This window comes from Thamnophis elegans, chromosome 9, assembly GCF_009769535.1.
Source record: "Thamnophis elegans isolate rThaEle1 chromosome 9, rThaEle1.pri, whole genome shotgun sequence".
NCBI lineage: Eukaryota > Metazoa > Chordata > Lepidosauria > Squamata > Colubridae > Thamnophis > Thamnophis elegans.
In genome coordinates, this window is record NC_045549.1 from 14,277,140 (window position 1) to 14,299,669 (window position 22,530).

General features: G+C 42.0%; 3 protein-coding genes across 3 annotated transcripts in view; 1 reads left to right on the forward strand and 2 right to left on the reverse strand.

Annotated features, from left to right (window-relative positions):
• LOC116513094 (E3 ISG15--protein ligase HERC5-like) overlaps positions 1-22,530 on the forward strand; it is a 43,888-nt gene that overhangs the window by 20,126 nt on the left and 1,232 nt on the right. The window contains exons 10-23 of the mRNA XM_032223908.1: positions 151-210; positions 1,060-1,162; positions 2,571-2,745; positions 5,098-5,264; positions 7,308-7,409; positions 8,907-8,945; positions 10,144-10,239; positions 10,317-10,424; positions 14,890-15,033; positions 17,350-17,516; positions 18,769-18,835; positions 20,276-20,358; positions 21,597-21,780; positions 22,314-22,413. Of these exons, the coding sequence (XP_032079799.1) occupies positions 151-210; positions 1,060-1,162; positions 2,571-2,745; positions 5,098-5,264; positions 7,308-7,409; positions 8,907-8,945; positions 10,144-10,239; positions 10,317-10,424; positions 14,890-15,033; positions 17,350-17,516; positions 18,769-18,835; positions 20,276-20,358; positions 21,597-21,780; positions 22,314-22,413 (1,595 nt within the window). The remainder of the gene's footprint in view (positions 1-150; positions 211-1,059; positions 1,163-2,570; positions 2,746-5,097; positions 5,265-7,307; positions 7,410-8,906; positions 8,946-10,143; positions 10,240-10,316; positions 10,425-14,889; positions 15,034-17,349; positions 17,517-18,768; positions 18,836-20,275; positions 20,359-21,596; positions 21,781-22,313; positions 22,414-22,530) is intronic.
• On the reverse strand, positions 11,332-11,773 carry PIGY (phosphatidylinositol glycan anchor biosynthesis class Y). The gene has a single exon (XM_032223912.1). It carries the CDS (start codon positions 11,753-11,755, stop codon positions 11,540-11,542), a length of 216 nt encoding a protein of 71 aa, XP_032079803.1. The 5' UTR covers positions 11,756-11,773; the 3' UTR covers positions 11,332-11,539.
• On the reverse strand, positions 11,332-13,269 carry PYURF (PIGY upstream reading frame). The gene is made up of 2 exons (XM_032223911.1): positions 13,064-13,269; positions 11,332-11,938 (listed from the first exon to the last, which is right to left on the reverse strand). Exons 1-2 carry the CDS (start codon positions 13,249-13,251, stop codon positions 11,797-11,799), a joined length of 330 nt encoding a protein of 109 aa, XP_032079802.1. The 5' UTR covers positions 13,252-13,269; the 3' UTR covers positions 11,332-11,796.

Here is a 22,530-nt window from a genome sequence, read left to right on the forward strand (position 1 = left end):
AGGGAAGGTACCACAAAATCCATTTTCAAAAGGAAGTTGGAAGCAGCTCGATAGCTTTATAATCAACGATTCTTGACCATTTCATCTTAGTTATAAATTTCTGAAATCAAACTAATACAAACACTGCTTGTGTTTCTTTCCCATAAACAGGAATATTAACTTGATCTTCTCATCAGCAGCTTGCATCAATGGCAGCTTTCTACAACAGAGGTAACTTGCATCCATAAAGAACTGATATATTTTCTAACTGTTATTATAGTTTAAGGAAGACATGCTTAATGTACAGCAAAACTAAAAAGGAGGTGTATTTATCAGTGGTGGCGCAGTAGTTAGAATGCAGTATTGCAGGTTAATTCTGCTGACTGCCAGCAGTTCAATTCTGACTTGCTCAAGATTGACTCATCCTTCCCTCCTTCCAAGATTGGTAAAAAGAGAACCTAGATTTGTTGGCGGTCCATATGCTGACCCTATAAAACACTTAGAGAGGACTAAAGTACAGTGAAGTGATATATGTCTAAGTGCTACTGCTATTGCTATCAGTCTTTTAGGACCATGCTATTAGTGTATGTATACATACATACATACATACATACATACATACATACATTCAAACATACATACATACACAGATTACTTACTTTCTGGAATCAAATACTGTGGGGGGTAAGACATTCCTAACAGCCCTTGGGGGAGTGTTCTGTTAAGATACAGCCTGTTGTGCCTTAAAATGGCTTTTACCGTACTGCCTTAAAATGGCTTCTACTGAAGTTGCCATGGTAACGGCTTCACAGTACTCCACAAGGGGGCTCCCTCTGGTAAGGGGGAAAATCCAACATTAGAAATTGCGGCAACGTTCATGGAAGGAGGGTTGAGATAAATAAATACCCCAGCAGTGCCGGGTTATCAGCTAGTTATTATAAAAGGGGTCTGGTTGATACAACCTAGTGATCGACAGAGTAACCTTCATACCCAAATCTAATCCAAATCTTTCACAATCTGTAAATTTCCATGAAGTAGAGAAGTGACTATGATGGTGATTGATCCGTATGTTTCCCGCAGAGAGGAAAAATTCAGAACATTTGAAAAGACTGTTGGTGTTGATATGTCAGCTGTTCTTCTTTTCTTTAAGAAGATTGCCGCTAAGCCTAAAGTCTTCGCAAAGGTATAATGTGCCCTTCAGATTTCACAGATAGGATATAATAGAATATTTCCTGGTGTTTGTCTTTGGGGAATAAATAATTCTGAGTGGGCCGAGAAGCTTGTAAGAAAGCTTTTTATACCAAGATTGTCCCTGGATGTTGCAGAATGCAGAGTCTATTCAAAACCAGCAATTCTTTTACCTAGAGCAGGGGTGTCAAACTCAATTTGATTGTGGGCCGCCTCAGGGTTGTGTTTGATCTTGGCGGGGGTGGCCAGGGTGTGTGTGGCCAGCTTGACGTCACTCATATCTGGGGCCGTGGCACGACAAAACCGCGCTCGTCAAATTAGCAGTGATAAAACTGTGTCGCTAAAGCCGCGACGTCATCACCGTGCGTCATCATCGCCGCGACAAGGGCTTCGCGGTATTGTGGTGGAACCATCTGGGGCGCCTGTGGCAAGTGCTCTGCCAGAAAAAACAGGCTCCCGCAACCCTTTGCCAGTGAAAATGGAGCTTGGGAGGGCTGCTTGCAGCTCCGTTTTGGCTGGCAGAGTGTTGCAGGAGGCTGCTCCAGCTGAAAACGGAGCTCGGGAGCCCGTTTTCACTGGCAGAGGCACCACGAGCCAATCTTTCACTCTTTCCAGGGCAGTCCAGTGGGCTGGATCTGGCCCCCGGGCCTTGAGTTTGATGCCCCCGTTCTAGATTATGCTGCCAATTCATATGCATCCCTCTTGCAGAATATGTGCATGGCATACATGTTACATAGAATGTCTCCCATGATAGAAAATGAAAGAATAAATAAATGCAGAACTATCTCTGACAGATAACTCTCAGTCTGTCCCTGACTTATATTTCAAATATTTTATCTATGATTCTCCACAGTAGGCCCTGTGCTGTGTTCAGAACTGCACACTGTTTTGTCCCATGTGTGCACTGTAAGAAAGATCAGGAAAGAGTTGGAAGGAATCTATCAAGATACTGTTCTCAAACATTTCATACAGATAGTCCTCTACATAACTGTTCCCTTAGTGGCCGTTCACAGTAAACAACGGCACTGAAAAAAGTGACTTATGACCATTTTTCACAGTTGTGGCCTGTGACGCATCTCCATGATCATGTGATCAAAATTCAGATGTTTGGCAATTGGTACATATTTATGAGCCACGGGGGGCACAGTGGTTAGAGTGCAGTACTGCAGGCTACTTGTGCTGACTGCCAGCTGCCTGCAATTTGGCAGTTCAAATCACCGAAGGCTCAAGGTTGACTCAGCCTTCCATCCTTCCGAGGTAGGTAAAACGAGGACCCAGATTGATGGGGGCAATAGGCTGACTCTGTAAACCACTTCGAGGAAGGCTGTGTAAGGAAGCAAAAAGGAAAACTGGGCTCAAGAAATGTGTTAAATGCACTTTCTTCTTCCTTTCTTCTCTTCTAGGTGAAAAGCGCTCTGAAGATCCTTCTGCATTGTCCCCTTCACGCTCCAACCTCGCCAGAAGCGCTCAGGTTCTTCCTCGTTGTGCCCGTACTGTTACAAAATCAAGATTTCGATCTCCTTAGTCAACTGGCAGAAGCAATCTACAAACTCCCACAGAAAGGCAAGCAAGCACTTGGTAAGGCAGCTGCTCAATTGCTAACTTCACTGAAATGTCAAACTTCCAGAGAAACATCAAAACTGTTTGAGGGAATCACCTCTTCCCAATTTATTTCATTTATTTATTTGTCAAAAAGTACAAGTATGAAACATGTATGAAAACCCATGAAAAATGGCACAAATGAAGGAATATAAAGAAGCAAAGCATAGCCATAAACACATACAATGAGTACATATAAATTGGGACAGTAGGATAGGGATGGTAGGCACGCTGGTGCGCTTATGCACGCCCCATTAGGGACCTCTCAAGAAATTCATCCACGGTAGACAGTTTAAGGTAAAAGGTATGGAGGTTAGAGGAACTAACCAATTCCATCTGCCCATCCTATGGTTTCTGGCTATGGTTTTCCCAATTGCAATGTATGGATGTGAAAGTTGGACCATAAGAAAGGCTGAGAAGCAAAGAATTGTGGCCTTTGAACTCTGGTGCTGGAGAAGACTCCTGCGAGTCCCTTGGACTGCAAGGCAATCCAACCGGTCAGTCCTAGAGGAGATCAACCCTGACTGCTCTTTAGAAGGCCAGATCCCAAAGATGAAACTCAAATACTTTGGCCACTTAATGAGAAGGAAGGACTCCCTGGAGAAGAGCCTAATGCTGGAAAAGACTGAGAGCAAAAGAAAGAGGGGATGACAGAGAATGAGGTAGCTGGATGGAGTCATCAAAGCAGTAGACCTGAGCTAAAATGGACTCCAGAGGATGGTAGAAGACAGGAAGGCCTGGAGGAACATTGTCCATGCGGTCACCAGGGGTCGGACACGACTTTGCAACTAACAACAACAAATCCTATCAGGCCAGCCAGAAGGGGCTTGTTGCAGACCCCATCTTTTAAGGAGTTACCTCTGATGGGATCTAGGAGATGGGCCTTTTCTGTCATGGCACCCATCCTTAGGAACATCATTCCCTTCTTCCCACTAGCTCTGACCCCTAGTAACCTCCCAGAAATCCCTCCATATGTGTTTTTTCCCCCGCAATCCTAGGGATCTTTTGGAAATAGGGGACCTATATGATGGCTTCGTTATATGTGAATCTTTTAAACGCTCTCTTATTTATTTGTATATTTTCTTGTTTTAATGGTTGCTTTAAGGAATGTTTTTATAGTTTGTTTGATTGTAGACCAAAGTCACATTTGTGAGATGGATAGTTGCAACGGTTTGATAAACAAATCAAATGTTACCCAAATAACCCAGGTAGCAATTCTAAGATTTTCTTGGGTAATAAAGCTACTTCCAATAACTCCTGTTAGAATAGGAACCAGATTTTCCAATCTCATGACCACCATCTCTGCTGCAATCCCAGCACCCCTGATCTCTACTGCAGAGCCCTTCTTGAAAGAAACAGAAATTCTGCCTCCAGAAATTGTGGCTGCTCCATGACTGGAGGTTTTGAAGAAGAGATTGGATAGCCATGTCTCTGGTATGGGATAGGACTGTGATGGCGAACGTATGGTGTGGGTGCCACAGGTGACACCAGAACACTCTCTGAGGGCACGGCAGCTATCACTGAAGCGGCGTGGAGTCACCAAAGTGGCGTGAGCTTAAATGGACTCCAGAGAATGGTAGAAGAAAGGAAGGCCTGAAGGACTATTGTCCATGGCGTTGGATGGGTTGGACACGACTTTGCAACTAACAACAAAAACAACAAATTAAATAGGGCTTCCTGATTTGTCCCATGATTCTAATGAATATGCAGACATTGGCTTGGCTGTCTGCCACGACTAATAGCAGAGATAAGGCCATCCCTTGGCTAGGATCCTAGAACGCTATCTTCAAGAAACCAAGATTAGACTTACGGAATGCTATCTCAATGGCTAATAAAGTGGACTGTTGTTTCCTGCAAAGATTTCCCTCCCGTCGCTCCACCCATAAGCTCTTTGGGAGGGGCCACAACAGTAGCCACCTGTCCCTATTCCCTTCTACGACGTCTTCTCCACAGCTGCACCCTTCTCAGCTCTACCCACACGCATATCAGGGACAACCTGCCCCTGTTCCTCCTCACTGCTCCCTGACTCAGATGCCACCTGGTGGCCAACAGGCCCTCTCTAGTCCCTGCTCTGACTCCAAACACCCTCCAGAGTCTTCTTCATCCTCCAGAGCAGTCCCATAATGTTCATCGCTGTCAGAGTCCACCAACAGCTCAGCCGCCCGCTGCTGGGCCACAACAGCTTCCCATGTTTTTGCTTTAATTTTAATCTGCCCAGATTCTAGCCTTACCCATAGCAAATCCCTAGCTATAGTCTATTTCACTGTACATCAGAGTGAAGGTAAAGGAAAATGTTCTCATTGCATTCTTGATTGTCTGCTCTTTTTTCAGAGACTCTATGGTCCAATTTAGAAGTGTGCTTCTTTAAGGATGTGGTGTCCATGTTTCAAAGGTTTATTGGTGTTAACATGTTTTTGAAGTATAAAGAGAACAGCGATTGGTGTTTCAACAAAAGGGAATGTATTATGTCTCTTAAGGTTTTCCAAATGCTTTTTGAGGTAAGAAACAGATTTTGACTGAAAGGAATGAATAGTAAGTTTAATTGGGTTTGTTTTTTTCAACACATTCAGCTTGAATTTTGTTTTTTAGTTCCAATTATCTCCCCTTCCCCTTTTGTATTTTTCATATTTTGTACGTTTCCCTTTCTTCCATTGTATTGAAACAGTACAAGCAATAGGATTGATCCCTGCAACCCAACTTTACAGGGTATTGTGTCTGGCTCCTAAGTGCCCCTAAGGACAACCAGAAACTCCTGAATTATAACAATCGCCACCTCATCACTCCTGCCCCAAAGCCGTGGCTAGAGCCCCGCTTGAAAACCAGGAGGGCACATTTCTGAGATAGGAAGAGCCTCCTTTATACTTAACTAGGTCTCAGCTCTTTCAACCATGATCAGATTAGATTGAGAAGGAGGTGAGCTTTTGCGAATGAAGGGCAATAGATGTATTGCAAGATCCAATCTGAGATGGTCACCATACAGTAGTGGCCAAAATTGTGGAAACCATTTGGGAAAAGTGTATTTTTTTGAGGTTTGATGGCTAATAACACCACTTTTTTTTTCTTTGCAGTAGCAAAACTTCTTTTATTTACATGACTGTGAATTCCTTTCATTCAGAGTCAGCAAGGCTTAGCAAACAGTCTTTCAGAGGAATCCACACGCACCTTATCTCGTTGGGAGCACTGCCCGATAACTAGTTTTCAAATTCAGGGCAAGGCAAAACTTGGCACAGTCTCTTATAGTCACAAACAGAACTTTCCACTTTTGAAACGGCCAAATGAACGAATTGTTTCCTGCAAAAGCCCCGTTCGCTCCTCTTTTGTTTCCTATGGGAGAGGCCAATTCCCTCCAGGGCGTGGCTTTACTCCTAAATTGACCCTGCTTTCTTAGTTGTTCTTGTCTTCTGGCAGCTCTGTGCATGTGCACCCTGGGAACAGGCTCCAGCTGTTCCTCTGCCTTACTGCTGTCTAGCTGCCTCTCTGCCTCTAACACAAAGCCCTTGTCTGAGATTTTCTCAGATCTCAGGACTGTCCCATGTTCCTCCCCAACCTCCTCACTGTCCGACTCCGCTGCTAGCTCCATTGGCCACCAGTGGGCCACAACAATCACCTCAATGCTGACCCCTTGCCTCACACTCCTGTTATTTTGGTTCACCGACAAAACCGTGAAGCCCTTTTCCGCACTGACATAACTGCGGAGGGCAAATCTGCGCCGTCCGAAGTGCTAAGGAAAAAGGCGACCCTAGCGCACCGACACAACCGCGGAGGGCAAATCTGCGCCTTCCGAAGCACTCAGCAAAATGCTTTTACTAGCATTCAAAAGCTAACTCTAACCCTAAACATAACGCTAACCCTCAACCTAACCCTAAACATAACGCTAACCCTAAACATAACGCTAACCCTAAACATAACGCTAACCCTAAACATAACGCTAACCCTAAACCTAACCCTAAACCTAACGCTAACCCTAAACCTAACCCTAACCCTAACCCTAACCCTAACCCTAACCCTAAACCTAAACCTAACCCTTACCTTAACTTAAATCGGCTTTCTGTCGCCGCGCTGTTGTAAAGTGCCCTTCTGTCACCGCGCTGTTGTCGCCGCGGTGATGACCTCACGGTTTTAGCGACGCGGTTTTGCCGGCGCGCTTTTGTCGTGCGCACTTTTGTTGGGTCATGGTTATTTTGCCCTTCGTTCTGCATTTTGATTGGGTTGCATCAAAACTACAAGAGCACAGAAGCCGAACAAAAATGCTTCCTTTAAAAAAAAAAACCCTTTGGAAAAGTTCTGTTTAGGCACTGATTTCCTTAAGACTAACCTTTAATGGATTTGGGGAAAAACTTCTTAAAAGTTACGCAGCCCTTGGGAACTTCCTTGTCTAGGAAAAAAAAACACCTCCTAAAATATCTGTGTATTTGTTTTTATATTAAAATTAGGTGCAAATGCTGCTACTTTGACAAGTGTAGAATTTGTTTTGGTTTGTGTTTTAACTGATTATCTTGTCTCCAGATTAACATTTGCTTTAATTCTGTTTATAAATACAGGTAAATTGCAGGTCTGGCTTCAAAATTCATGAAAGCAATTTTTATGTACCTGAAGTAAAGAAGATAATTTTAAATTTGGATGAGTTCCCATTGGATTTCAATGTAAGCGCTTATTTTTTTGTTTGTTTTATTTTAAAATTTAAATTTGTCTGAATTCTGACGATTCTGGGTGGTCTTCAAATTAAAACCACATATTGCTTTCACTATATCTGAAAGTGGTAGAATAGTATTAAACTGGAGAATAGCTTTGGGTTAAGTGTTTGAAATTAGCCAATTGACTAGGAACAGTTCTTCAAATAAAATCACACAACACTCCTGTACAGTATTTCATTGACGTGACTTCAGGGGTGAAATTCAGCAGGTTCTGACAGGTTCCGGAGAACTGGTAGCGGAAATTTGGAATTAGTTTGGAGAACCGGCAAATACCACCTCTGTCTGGCCCCCCAGTGGGGTGGGAATGGAGATTTTGCAATATCCTTCTCCCAGGAGTGGGGAGGGAATGGGGATTTTGCGGTGTCCTTCCCCTGCCACGCCCACAGAAGCGGTAGTAGAAAATTTTGAATTTCACCACTCTGTGACTTGTTATATATTTCCTTTTGAAAGGAACAGCTGAAATAAGCTGTGAGGATGCAACAGTCTGAAGTGTGAAAAATGGTCAAAGTTTCAGTGTGACTTTGAATGGTCACTAAATGAATGGCTGTATGTCAAGGACTGCCTATATATCGTGTTTCCCCGAAAATACGACAGGGTCTTATTTTCTTTTTACCTACAAAATATGACTTGGGCTTCATTACGGGGGGAGAGTTTATTGTTTTGGGGTTGCCGGGCGGATGCTCTCTTCCGAGTGGGCTTCCAAAGAGCCGGGCACAGCCTCATGGGCAAATGGCTGTGTTGCGCTGTCGCAACAGCGCAACACAACAGCCATGAAGCGACCACGCTCACGAGCAGCCATCCGGCAAACCCCCTTTACAGCTGGGCACAGCGCCATTCAAATATGAACCCATTGTCAAGCATCCAAATGTAAATGACGCAACTATGGGGATGCTGCAAATGTCGTTAAGTGTGAAAAAATTGTTGTCATTTTTGTCACTGCCCCTAAATAAGTCGAGGATTTCCTGTACACACAAACACTGAAAATCAAGTCAAAGTTATAGTAATGTTTTTAATGTACTAATTATGCCTACTTCCTGATTATTGGGTGGTTGTATTAATTTTAAAAAAGAAGGTATTAGGTAGCGTTTAGTGGCCTACATTTCTAATTGACTTTGACACTACTGGTAAAGTATACATGAGGAAGAATTTAAAATTATCTTCCCTACACTTCATCCTCCTCACCAGATCTAAATTTGGAGATATAAAACTGCAAGACTGAAGGGCAATTTACACTTCAGAATGTTCAGCATATATCATTGAGCTATTTTAAAATGCCACTCTAAATAAAAAAAAATACATGTGTCTATTTATCTGTAACGGATAGCAGATTTTTGCATAGAATACCTCCCAGGGAGCATTAGTACTTATTCCAGCAAGGGACAGTTCTTTAAGCATAATTGCAATGTAGCTTACTAATTATTTTTGCTTTTTTGTTTTTGGGAGCAGTTCTTGTTACGGATTGAGTCGGCATGTTCTGATAAAAACGTAAGTTGTATAGATATTATTTCATTAAGTTGATTATTCTTCAGGTCAAATGTCAGTTCTAGGCTTCATAAACAGAGGGATAGAAGCAATATCACGTGAAGTGTTAATACCACTTTATAATACCTTGGTAAGGCCACACTTGGAATATTGCATCCGGCTTTGGTCACCACAATGTAAAAAAGATGTGGAGACTCTAGAAAGAGTGCAGAGAAGAGCAACAAAGAGGATTAGAGTACTGGGGGCTAAAACATATAAAGAACGGTTGCAGGAACTGGGCATGTCTGGTTTAATGAAAAGAAAGGATTAGCAGTGTTCCAATATCTCAGGGGTTGCCACAAAGAAGAGGAAGTCAAACTATTCTCCAAAGCACCTGAGGGTAGAACAAGAAGCAATGGGTGGAAACTAATCAAGGAGAGGAGCAACTTAGAACTGAGGAGAAATTCCCTTACAGGTAGAACAATTAATCAGTGGAACAACTTGCCTCCAGAAGTTATGGATGATCAAACACTGGAAGCTTTTAAGAAGAGATTGGACAACCATTTGTCTGAAATGATATAGGGTTTCCTGTCTAGGCAGGGGGTTGGACTAGAAGACCTCCAAGGTCCCTTCCAATTCTGTTATTCTATTCTATCCCTTTTTTATTCATTTCTATCAAGAGAGGGAAGTGTTTTGCTGGAGATATCTTAAAATTAATATGGAGTTTCCTGGCCATTTACATCAGCACTGTGGACTGAACATGAAGTTTAATGACATGGTCTGTGCCTATTGTGCTAGATAATTGTGGGTTCTGAAATGCAGAGTTTTAAGCAGGGATTAACGCCATTCAGGCAGAAAACATAATCAATGACCGCCCCTTCCCAAGGAATAAATCAACCTCCCCTCCCCCACGACCCAAACTGGCAGGATAAGCTTATATAAGCAAGCAATAAACCACACACACTTGCACTGATAATGTTATCTAGTTGGGCAATGAAACATTTGCAAGCAAAGAACTAAGATCAGAGAGCACCAAGAACCCCAGAATTTAGCCATGAGTTACAGATATTCTCTTCTATTAAAATGGTTGCCTTTATTGTGTGGATTGATTCAGTGGCCTTTATTCTTGAGCTATAATGATTAGATGGGTTTTGGTTTATAATAAGTCAACTTTAAAATGTACATGTCTTAAATCATAAATAATTCCTCTTTGTTATTTCAGCTGGCTTTATATGTGTTCAGCCAATTTCCTTTCATCTTGAATCTTGAAGATAAAATTGTGGTTCATGAAACAAATTGCAAAATATTGGACCTAGCGGTATGTATACCTAGGAACATACTGCAACATTAACAAAATTTGTCAAAATGACTTTTAACCCAATTATTCCATCCTAGACATACAATCCACCCTCGACAATGACTGTAAGGGAGCAGGATTTACTACAGGATACCTGGCGCTATCTAAGAAATGCAGAAGAAATTTGCTTTCGGCAATCTTTTCAAGTAAGCATCCAATTTTGTATATCTATAATCAAGCTACAATTAAGTGACACATATAAGACAGTGAAAGGCATTTGTCTCTCAACTGAGACGTAACAATCTAGAGCAGGCCTGTCAAACTGGTGGTCCGTGGGCCGAATGTGTCACACGCAGGCCACTACCACCCTACCCCCCACAAAGGCAAACAAAACATGTGACACGATCAAGGTTGTCACCCGTTATGTAGAGGCTCATTTTGACATGGAAGCAACTGCAGTGTTGGAGTAATTCTAGCTGATACTTCATTTTGATGCTTTCCTTATAAAACCTGAATAGAAATATTGTGTACTTTTAAAAAAAGAAGGTTCCGCAGCATATATAAAAATATAATAGTAAGTATACAAAATACATAGGCACTGCAGATGCTTTATTAGAAACCATTTCCTATTTCCTATTTCATTATTTTTCATTTAGTGTCAAGTTTCAGGACACAGCACTCTTACTTGTGGATCTGAATTCAAAATTCTGGGTCTGCGCAGTACAATAATGCAGCTTCATCAAAGAGAAATAAAGTCTAATATTACATTGTCAGCAAGCCAATAACTCTATATAGTATACCTGTGACCGTGTTACACATTCAGAACTGAAATATATTTGAACGTTAGTATTCATTCGGAGCTTTTAATCTATCAATTTGACAAAGCACTATTTTGCACTCAGTCTATATAAACAATTGTCTGTAATCATCAAGTAATGAAACTGCCTTTTGGAATAACTATGCAGAATTTTTCTTTCACTGAAGACTAGAAAAATGACATTTCCTACACAAGCAGACACATCTAAACTGTTTTGTTGCATGCCTAAGATCCCTCATTGAGAGAAGATTTGCCCGTATAACTTCATATTGCTTCTTTGATGTCTATATTTGATTTCTTGTTTGAAATTCCTGTGGCTTTTGATGCTACTTTGGTACTGTAGGCATGCCCTAAAGGGCAAGGGACTTTTCAATTTGCTTGGATGTACTTGCATCTGAAGACAGTTAGCCTCTGTTTCATTTCAGGTGTACTGTAAGGGTCAGAATATTCAGAAAGCTTCACTCCATTCTTTATTTCAAGAGGCTTCTTAGAGTTAAGCACAATCTAGTTGTGGCGGAAAAGTTTAAGGCCCATCCACGTCCAAAGATGGAAAAATACATAAACTGGTATTGTAATTGGAAGCAGCAGGCTGTAGAAACATATGCTTGTTGTACTTGTGCAGCCCTGGGGGAAGTTTTCATCTACACTGGCTGAATAGAAGAGGCCAGCTAAAGACAACAGCGGGACAAGTACAGTCATGGTAGGAAACGAGGGAAACATCTTCCTCTACTTGTCTTCCAACTTCCTTCCAAGAGGATAATCTAGGTTTGTTCAGGTTCCGTTTCCTGCTTCTCCTTGCCAATCATTCTTGCTGCCTGAGGTATCATATTAGGAATGCCATCTATGATGGGGTATGCTATACCTAGTTCTTCATTAATTAACTCATTTGTGGATTCGTTATACCTAGAAAATACAGCAAATAATGACTCATGAGATTTATTATTGTTCTTGATTTAAGAAATATACTGTATACATAAATAGTAAACTAGCACAGGCTATTGGGAAGGACACTCAGCACTTGGGAGAAGAGGAACTATGCATACATTGCAAGGGGGATCCTGAATGGGAAGGACTTCAATTCACTGGCTTAAATTCCTTAGTTGTGGGTCAATTCATGGATGGACAAAGTCGCTCAGTGCAAAGCTGCAGAGCAGCCCAACATCTAGAATACCAATATTTTATTGGCGATTAGGAGGGGGAGAAACCACTCAATATAAGAAAGAAAGAAAATCTATGTAATCTTGATAAGGATTTCTGAGGGGCCATTTGTAAAAATACCATGACTCTTCTGAACCAACTATTAGAAATAGGAATTATTGAGCTGTATTAAACTAATGATTGAATTGAATAATCTACAACGTGCAAGAGATTTCATCATTTGATAGCTCTTACATGAAGATCCGTGAAGGAAATAAGATGCTTCTGACAGAAACGCTTACTCCTTCCCCCTTCCCCCAAATCTCAGATAGATAGACAGATGATAAATATATTGATTGAGATAGATAGATAGATAGATAGATAGATAGAGATAGATAGATAGATAGATAGATAGATAGATAGATAGATAGATAGATAGATAGATATAGATAGATAAAGACTGGGGAGGAAAGAAATAAGATGCTTATAGATAAAGACGGGGGGGGGGGAGATAAATGCTTACTCCTCCCCTAGTCTTTATCTATCTATCTATCTATCTATCTATCTATCTATCTATCTATCTATCTATCTATCTATCTATCATTTCTATGAAGCAATCATATATTATTAAGCATATAAATACCTATGCTTCATAAACAGTTCAATTCCAAACTACTGGGAAATAAAATAGGGAAAGGCGGATAGGATGAGTTTCCCATCCTGGCGGGGAGCCGCCGCCTTGGACTACATAACCCATTGCCACCAGGGAAGACGTGCTGGCCATGGGGGAACGGGCGTAGGCCGACGCACTCGGCAACCGGGGCAAAAGCCGCGATGGGCAAGCGAGACCGGGCGGAGAGCAAAACAAGGGCAAAAGCTACTAGAAAAGACCTGAGCGGCTTTTTCGACAGGGGACACACGAGGATCTCCAGCAACCCGGCGTCGAAGGGCGGCCTTTGCGGTCCTTGGTCGGTCGTTTTCCCCCCGTTCTCCGCCGCCGTGCAAGCCGCCCGACTGGCCCGTAGAAGCCTCTGGCGCGGGAGGCGAGTCAGAAGCCGCAAGCCGCGCAGGGCGAGCATGATTCGCTGCGGAGCGCGAAAGGTCGAACCAGGCAGGAAGTGGAAGCCGCCTTTGCGGAAACTCCTTCCGGGGCAGCAGAGCGCTTTAAAATAGAACTCCGGTATTCTTAAGCACTATGCCTTTGGTTCCGGGTGCGGTTTGAACTGCCGGTTTTCCTCCTCAAAGCAGTACGTGAGGAGGATGGACTTGGGCGGTTCGGGAAAGGAGGAACGAGATGGCTGGGTAGACTGGCAGCCCAGTTTAGGTGGATTTACCGCAGCCAAGGCTTTTATCGAAGCGTCTTCTAAGTTCAAGTCTTTTGCAACTTTGAAGACGTGTGCAGCCTTCAACTCCCAGAATTCCGTGGCCAGCATGGCGGCTGAGAGAATTCTGGGTGTTGAAGTTCACAAATCTTAAAAAAGTGTGCCAAGGATTAATCCCCCTGGTTTTTAAAGTGTCCATGTTAAGAAAAATATTCACAGGAAGCTGAATTGAACCTGAGTGACAACAGGAAAAAGATTCAGTCAGGAAACTTCAACTCCCAGAATTTTATTTTATTTTATTAATTTGTTTGTTTATTTTGTCAAGCATGTATTAGATAACATATATAAGTATAAATATGATACATCATGGATATGATGTATCCATTTGAATACATGAAATGGATACAAATAAATGGGGACATTAGGACAGGGATGGTAGGCACATTGGTGCGCTTATGCTATTGCTATTTCAGACCTCTTAGAAATGGGGTGAGGTCAACCGTAGACAGTCTAAGGTTAAAGGTTTGGAGAAGAAATCACAGAGTCAAGTAGTGCATTCCAGGCATTGACAACTCTGTTGCTGAAGTCGTATTTTCCTGGAATTCAACATGAGATCTGGGGAATTCTGGATGTTGAAGGCCATGCATCTTCAAATTGCCTAGGTTGGAAAACCCTGTTCTAAATAAACCAATAATATTTTACATGGATCTCTTTTGTTGTTGTTGTTGGGTTATTGTGGTTTTGATAAGGCGAGGTATCAATTGAGTAAATCCTCATCCTGCTTGTTGTTCTTGAGAATTTCACTGATTTCTGATGTGTCACAATTTAATTTCGGCAATTTTTTTCTATTTCAAGGATAAATTGAGAGGCTTTGTTCTTGAAAGGCTAGCATGTCTGAAAGAGGTTTCGCTGTTTCAGGGATGTTCTGAATGATTTAGAGTTCTAGCTTTTTGAGGTGGCTCAGTGGCTAACACGCTGAGGTTGTCGATCAGAAAGGTCGGCAGTTTGGCCGTTCGAATCCCTAGTGCTGCGTAACGGAGTGAGCTCCTGTTACTTGTCCCAGCTTCTACCAACTTAGCAGTTTGAAAACATGTAAAAATGCAAGTAAAAAAAATAGGAACCACCTTTGGCATTTAGTCATGCCGCCACATGATCATGGAGACGTCTTTGGAAACTAATGGTTCTTCGGCTTTGAAATGGAAATGAGCACCGCCTCCTAGAGTCAGGAACGACTAGCACATATGTGTGAGGGGAACCTTTACCTTTATAGCTTTAATTCAGAGGAAAAATACTAGTAAAGATGTTCTGATTTCTGAGCAACCAGAAATATTTTTATATTTAGTTTATCAGTCTAAATTAGTGTAAATATCTGGCTAATTTTACTTAATTCTTCAGGTGCATTTTGAAGGAGAACCTGATATCAAGTATGGGGGCCTGATCCAGGATTTCTTCACAACCATCAGCAGAAAACTGTGTATTCCAAAAGCACAAGTATTTAGGCACTTTGAAGATTCGCACCATATTTGGTTCTCTCATGAGGTACGTACATGTATATACAGGGCGGGGCATAACCTTTTCCTAGGGGGTCACAGCAACACTTGTAATAACAACACAAATAATTCATACACCATTCGAAAGCCCATCAAAAACTGAGTTTATTGACACGATTTAATAGTCAGTATGACCACCATTAGCCCTTCGAACAGCATTCAAACGAGGTGGATAAGAACACAACAAATCTTCAAACAGTTCCGTTCGATTTTCCAGATTTTTCAACACAGTTTCCAAATTCATTCTCAAAGTTTTCAACCGAAAACAAATTTAACATTTAATAGCTCATTCAATTCAGTTTTTATGGGCTTTAAAATGAGGTGTCGCGGAAGTTGTAAACTGCTGTCGATCTTGCTGTGACCCCCTAGGAAAAGGTTATGCCCCACCCTCTGGAAAATCTGGAAAATCGAATGGAACTGTTTGAAGATTTGTTGTGTTCTTATCCACCTCGTTTGAATGCTGTTCGAAGGGCTAATGGTGGTCATACTGACTATTAAATCGTGTCAATAAACTCAGTTTTTGATGGGCTTTCGAATGGTGTATGAATTATTTGTGTTGTTATTACAAGTGTTGCTGTGACCCCCTAGGAAAAGGTTATGCCCCGCCCTGTATGTACTGCATTTATTTATGCTTTCTGCTATTAGCTATAAAAATAGGAATTGCTTTGGAGGTAATTGATCTCTTTGACCATTGAATTTTCAATAGAGGTTAGAAAATATGCATGATTGTCCTGTAAAAGAGATGGGAGATGATTTCTGTCCTCTTTTTGGCATTGTCTATTTAGAGATAAATTATTTGTAGTCCTGGAAATTTGTTGTCCATTTAGCTTTTGTGGATAGCAGGTGTTGATATATTTCTCTCTATTAATGGGGAAATTGTTAGCATTAATAAATGCTAGATTTGATCACCATCTGATGAAACGTAACCGTTTCAGCTTGTAATATGGATATTGCATCAAGCTGTATCTTTATTCTGGTGTGAAAAGATATTCCTATTAAAAAAACTATGAAGAAACAATATGGTAGAAATCACACAAGTAGATTATGCAAGTGAACTATTCAGATGTTGGTTTCCTTTATTTGTACTTTCCTTTTTAGAATCAAGAGTCATGTGCTTTCCATTCTTTCCAGTATGGATAGTCCTCGATTTGAAGTACTTTGTTTAGCAACCATTCAAAATGACATCACTGAAAAAAATGACTTATGATCATTTTTCACACTTACGACCATTGCAGCTTCCCCAATGGTCACTTGAACAAAATTCAAACACTTGGCAACTGACTCATATTGCAATGTCCAGGGCTTGCAATGTCTAGGGGTCTTGGATCAAGTTTTGCAACCTTCTGACAAGCAGAGTGAATGGAGAAGCCAGGTTCACTTAACAACTCAATTAACAATTCACTTAACAACTTTGATAAAGAAAGGTTGCAAACTGGGGCAAAACTCACTTAACAAATGTTTCACCTAGCAACATTAATTGTGGGCTCAACTGTGGTCATAAGTCGAGGACTACCTGTACAGGAAGAACTATAGCTTAATGGCAGGTGACTTGCTCAGCATGCAAAAGATCTCAGGTTCAACCCCTGTTGAAATATCATAGACCAGGGGTGTCCAACTCAACTCCATTGAGGGCCACATCAACTTGTGTTTGACCTCATGGGGCCAAGTGGGTGTGACCAGCTCAATGTCCTGCAGCCCGCATGAGGTCCTCCTGGGCTCTGTTTTTGTTTGCGATGGCCTCCTGCAGCCCCCTGCCAGTGAAAACGGAGCCCAGGAGGGCCACGGACTGCCCTCCTCAGATAGCTCAGTTTTTGCTGGCAGAGGCACCATGGGCCAGTCTTTCACTGTTTCCAGGGCAGCCCTGTGGGCCTGATCTAAGCACCCCATAGGCCGGATTCGGCCCGCGGGCCTCGAGTTTGACACCTCTGTGATAGATGAAAGGGCTCACAGTCCTTCAATGTTCGTTAATGTTAGCAGGGTTGAGATAGAGGGAGCCATAATTAGAATGCTTCTGAATTATGCATTCAGCAGAGGCCCATTTTTATCCTGCACTTATCTGAGGAGTCCATATGCCTATAAGGATCTACATTGCTAGAGAAAACAAAGAACAGCCAGAGAGAAAATTGGCAAGCAGAGTTGTAGAAAGGGGATGTAGGCAGGCAACCTCTTGCAGCTAAAGCCGAATTATGGGAAATGAGTTTGAAATAGCATAGACGTCTCAGAAATACATCATTTATTTTGTAAGTAGGCGCTCATTAATTTACAGTGTATTTTTCATTACTTGCATATTGGTTTTTCAAATTAGGTATCAACAGAGGAAGACATATATTTTTTAATTGGGAACCTGTTTGGAATAGCGCTCCAAAATAAGTCGATAATTGCTTTGCCCTTCCCCCTTGCGTTGTTCAAGAAATTGGCAAATATAGAGCCAACGCTGGAAGATTTAAAAGAACTCTCTCCTGATATTGGACGGTATGGCATAACATTATTTTTCAGAACCATATGGTGATAATTGATATTGCCGATCAAGTGCTCTTCTTTTTCTGTGATCCAAAATTGCATGGATATACATAAGCTGGTAGGTGGCTCAGTGGCTAAGATGCTGAGCTTGTCGATCAGAAAGGTTGGCAGTTCGGCGGTTCGAATCCCTAGTGAGCTCCCATTTCTTGCCCCAGCTTCTGCCAACCTAGCAGTCCAAAAGCATGTAAAATTCAGTAGAAAAATAGGAACCACCTTTGGTGGGAAGGTAACAGCGTTCTGTGCACCTGCAGCATTTAGTCCTGCTGGCCACATGACCACGGAGACATCTTCGGACAAGTGCTGGCTCTTCGGGTTTGAAATGGAGCTGAGCACTGCCCCCTACAGTCAGGAACAACAACAACCTTTACCTTACACAAGCTAATATTGGAAGCTAAACCAAAGTCTGTCCTGGTTGATACTTAAATGAAAGACATCTGAGAATCAGGTGTTGGCTAGACTGGGACATTTAAAAGAAGAGTGAAGAAGGCAATGCCTAACTAGTTCTGCAATACTGCCAAGAAAAGTGCAGGAATATAACCCCAGGAGCATGACCCGTCAAAACCGCGGTCCACAAAAGCGTGCTCGACGAAAGCGCGCATTTGACATCATCACAGCGCGACGAAAAAAATTAAAATTGAAATAAAAATAAAATTAAAGCAAGCGATTCACATAAAGGTAAGGGTTAGGTTTAGGTTTAGGGTTAAGTTAAGGGTTAGGGTTAGGTTTAGAGCGTTAGGGTTACGTTTAGCGTTAGGTTAAGGGTTAGCGTTAGGTTTAGCGTTAGGTTAAGGGTTAGGTTTAGATTTAGGGTTAGGTTAAGGGTTAGGTTTAGGGTTAGGTTTAGGGTTAGGTTTGGGGGGGTTAGGGTAAGGTTTTCGCTTTATTTTTACATTTATCGATCACAGCGGGATGTTTTCGTCGTGCTGTGATGACATCACGTACATGCTTTCTTCGAGCGCGATTTTGTCGTCCGCGGTTTTGTGGTGGAAACCCCAGGAGTTGTTCTTGGCATGAAGTCTCCTTATTTTCTCCATTTAGAAACTGGGTGTCAGTCTTAGTTTAACTGAACAGAGACAAAACTAGGCTGGAGGCTTAAGACTATTCTTAAGAATCAATTTCTGTTAAAACTGACATGGGAATAAATAAGCAAATTATTTAATATTGGGGGAAGCAGTTTGTTTCACTTTATTCTTTTCCCGTTTAGTATTCTTCAGCTCATACTGGATGAACGCTATGATGACAACTTTAAAGGGATGATGTTGGATTTCACGGTAGGACAACCTGGCTGGGTTAAACCAGCCTTTCTCTACTGCTACTCTTGAAAACATCAGAGTAAAAGATAACTTCAACTGACTGTTATATAACAATGCATGCTCTGCAATAGTGGGGAATATCTGTAGCTCGGGGGTTCACCGACAAATGTGCGCACGACAAAACCGCGAGGACAAAATCGCGCCGACAACAGCACGCCGACAAACAACGCGAAAACAACGTAATAACCCTAAACCTAACCCTAACCCTTACCTTAACCCTAATTGCGCTTTTGTGGGCGCGGTTTTGTCGGTGCGCTGTTGTGGGCACAATTTCGACGTCATGGTTTTCTCGCCGCGGTTTTGGCGGCGCGCTTTTGTCGGGCGCGCATTTGTCGGGTCATGTAGCTCGGGTATAGGATGAGAGGAGGCTGGTTTCCTAGTGTTTCGTTACAATGTCAATGTTGGTCTTCTTCTGCTTATAAGGGCCTCCCAATGACCCTCACCTACCCAGCACAAGACCGTCACCTGACATGACTCACACCTGACCCCTCATGACCCATCACTGGACCCTCTGGACTCTTGATGTGATACTCCCATCAAAAGACCTACTGACCACACAAAGCCCTCATAAGCAGAATAGTACCAACGCTGACATTCCCTAATGTCACTGAAGATATTACATAGCCTGGTAACAAAACGTTCAGAAACCAACCCACAAGCTTGGAGAACGAACCTTCCACTGCTCTACAGTTTTTAGTTATCTTGAGAATGTCAGGTTGGGGAAAACCGCTACGTTATAATGTAATTTCCTTGACTTCAGATTCAAGGGCTTGTTTGAGCTCATCCAATTGTTATTTGGCCAAACCATGGTTTAATGCAATTTTTTACTGAATTTATGCTAAATATCTATGGAGATTCTGAGTCATCCAAGTCAGGGTTGTCTCAAGGGTGCTTTCCCCCCCCAAAAAAAAGTTACAGATTAACAGAGTTGGATGGGATCTTGTAGGTCATCTAGTCCAACCCAGCCGACAAAGTTTACTGGACTATGTTTTTTCTTGACTGAAGAAAAAGACATTTTGCTTCTCATTCAAGAAGCTTCATTAGTTCTGACAGGATAGTGGGAATATCTTTTGTGGCCCGTGTTTGATAATATGTGTATACCATTTTTCCCCACACAGCCATAGTAATCAATTGCAGTTAGAAATTAGCTTGCTGCCGATGATCAATCAAGTCAAGCAATTTTGGTCTGGAAGTTCCAGAACTGACACCCAAATACAACATGAAGTCCTTTCTCTTGTTATCATCTGCCTTTTCCAAAGTGTTTTACAATGATATGACATACCAGCCCTATAATATGAGGGGAAATGTTCATTTCTATAGTTCACCCATCTGCAGAGAATGCCTAATGTTCTGAAAACAAACCATCCATCCATATCTTATACTCTTATTGTTATGCAGGTGGTTGAAGAGCGTAAAGGATCCATGATTGAGGTTGAATTGAAAGAAAACGGTGCCAACATACCTGTTACTTTATACAACAGGCAAGTTTTCCCAGGAATGGGTTTGTTCGTTGACATTTAATTACAATTACCTTTTGGATAGAATATAAATTTTCTCAATGACATTTTAACATAGAATCTAAACATAGTTGAATAGGACTTGGCTAATTTAGACTCTTGGTAGAAAAGATCATTCTCTGTTGGAAGTCTTAAAAATCTCCCATCAGCTAAAGTTACTCGATAATGATAATTGTGTAATTATAGTTTTCAGCCTGAACAGCCTCCTGCAGCACTTTACCAGCCAAAATGGACCGGCAGAGTGGGAGGCCTCTGTGTGGCCCGTTTTCACCCTCCCCAGCCCCTAGCAGCACTCTGCCAGCCAAAAATGGGTTAACTACCCTACTCTAACCCGCACCCAGCCCGTTTTGGGCAGCAGAAGCACTGCGGGCTGGTCCTTTGATATTTTCAGGCTGGCCCTGTGGGCCGGATTTAAACATCCGTGGGCCAGATGTGGCCCGCGGGCCTTGAGTTTGACACCCTCCTGTAAGATATTCAGTGGTGTTAATAGTTTTATAGGTTGAAGTAGTAGGTTACCAAACTTATAAATTCAGTATCAAAAGAAAACCAAACCTGAGGATTTTTAATTCCCAAATCAGTCTTTTAGACTACTGCTGATTTATTGGTAGTCTTCAACTTTTGACTGTAATGGAGTTTGCTCCTTAAGGTCACAAGTGATGGCACACCTTGCTTAGCAACCTCCATCCTTTCTCTCTCCAATGTTGTTAAGAAGAGCATGAGATGCCTCAGGGGTAGGGGAGGCCTAGCGCAGGTCCATTTGTCCTGGGTCTCTCAAGGCTTCCCCTACCCGGAGGCACCACATGCTTCACTTTCTACCCCTCCCGTTCCTGAAGATCTTGGGCTTGCTTCCCGTCCCATTCTCCTCCCCACCCTGTCATAATCACTCACTTAATTTCTTGTAGATCTCAGGGAAGTTCCAGAGATCACGCTGGAGGAGGACAGCAGGTTGCTCCACACCTTAGCATCCATAGGCCGTGTGGGTCTGTCCCGGAAACGAGAACCATTTTTTTGAGCAGCTGCAATGAATTTTGGCTGATCCAGAATTGTGCCCATTTCCGGGACAGAGTGACACAGCCTCGGGATGCTACGACCTGGAAGCAGCCTGTACTGTTCCCTCTCCCTCAGACTTTGCAAGTCACTCTTCTTTGAGCTGATGTTTGCTTTTATAAACTACTAAATAACCAAATTGCACGTATTTACAGAAAAGAATACGTTGATGCTTATGTGAATTACATATTTAATGATTCCGTGAAGAAGCAGTTTGAGGACTTCGCACGTGGATTTCAAAGAGGTTGCCCAAGTGCAACGTGGAAAATGTTTCTTCCTCTTGAGCTCCGCAATATCCTGTTTGGACATACCACATACAACTGGGACCAGTTAGAAAAGGTAGAATGTGCTCCTCTGCCTCAATCCTTACATTACTAGTCTTTATTCCAGTGTCCTTGTGGAACTCTTCTTATTGTTTTTTCAAATTTGCAGGAGTGCTGAATCTTGGACATAGAATTTGATCAATCCTTAAATATGTATAAATATTATACATTTAGGATTACCTGTATAGATACTGTGAGCTGATCCACACTGAAAGCACTGCAAAATATATAACCGTGCTGGATTTCTTATGCCTAATAACACTGAAAATAAAGGCAGAATGTATCGTTTGACCCATGAATATTAATCAGCAAATGTTCCTAAGGCCAAAATTGGGAGTTGCATCCCAGTCCAATGTCCATCATTTCTCAGGTTCAGAAATGCTTGGAGTTAGCTTTGAGTCTCTATAGTTTTACAGACACGGAGGGAGAGGGCCAATTGTTTGAAACTATGTTTCTGGCAAAAGGAATCCTTAGCGCTTCAAATGCAGAGTGGCCTTAGATCCTATCCAGAACCATTAACAGGGCGGTTCATGTTTATTCTCTCTACAGAATGCCAAATACGAAGGTTTTGAAGCGTCAGATGAAACCATCAAGAATTTTTGGACAGTCTTCCATGACTTTCATGAGGAAAACAAGAAGGATTTTCTTGGTAATAACTATTTATTTTTTAAAAAAGACTAAACAAGATAATATCATTATTCTAAGAAGAAGAAACGAAGAAGCCAAATAAGCTATTCTCATACAATGATCATTGATGTAGAAACTC

Bases quoted from the DNA above. Each gene is read 5' to 3' on its own strand.
- PYURF (XM_032223911.1), bottom strand. From the start codon at position 13,251: ATGCTCGCCCTGCGCGGCTTGCGGCTTCTGACTCGCCTCCCGCGCCAG. The intron at 11,939-13,063 runs GTCTTTTCTAGT...TGTATTTTCTAG, and splicing joins CTGTCGAAAAAGCCGCTCAG to GTATAACGAATCCACAAATG.
- PIGY (XM_032223912.1), bottom strand. From the start codon at position 11,755: ATGTTTCCCTCGTTTCCTACCATGACTGTACTTGTCCCGCTGTTGTCT.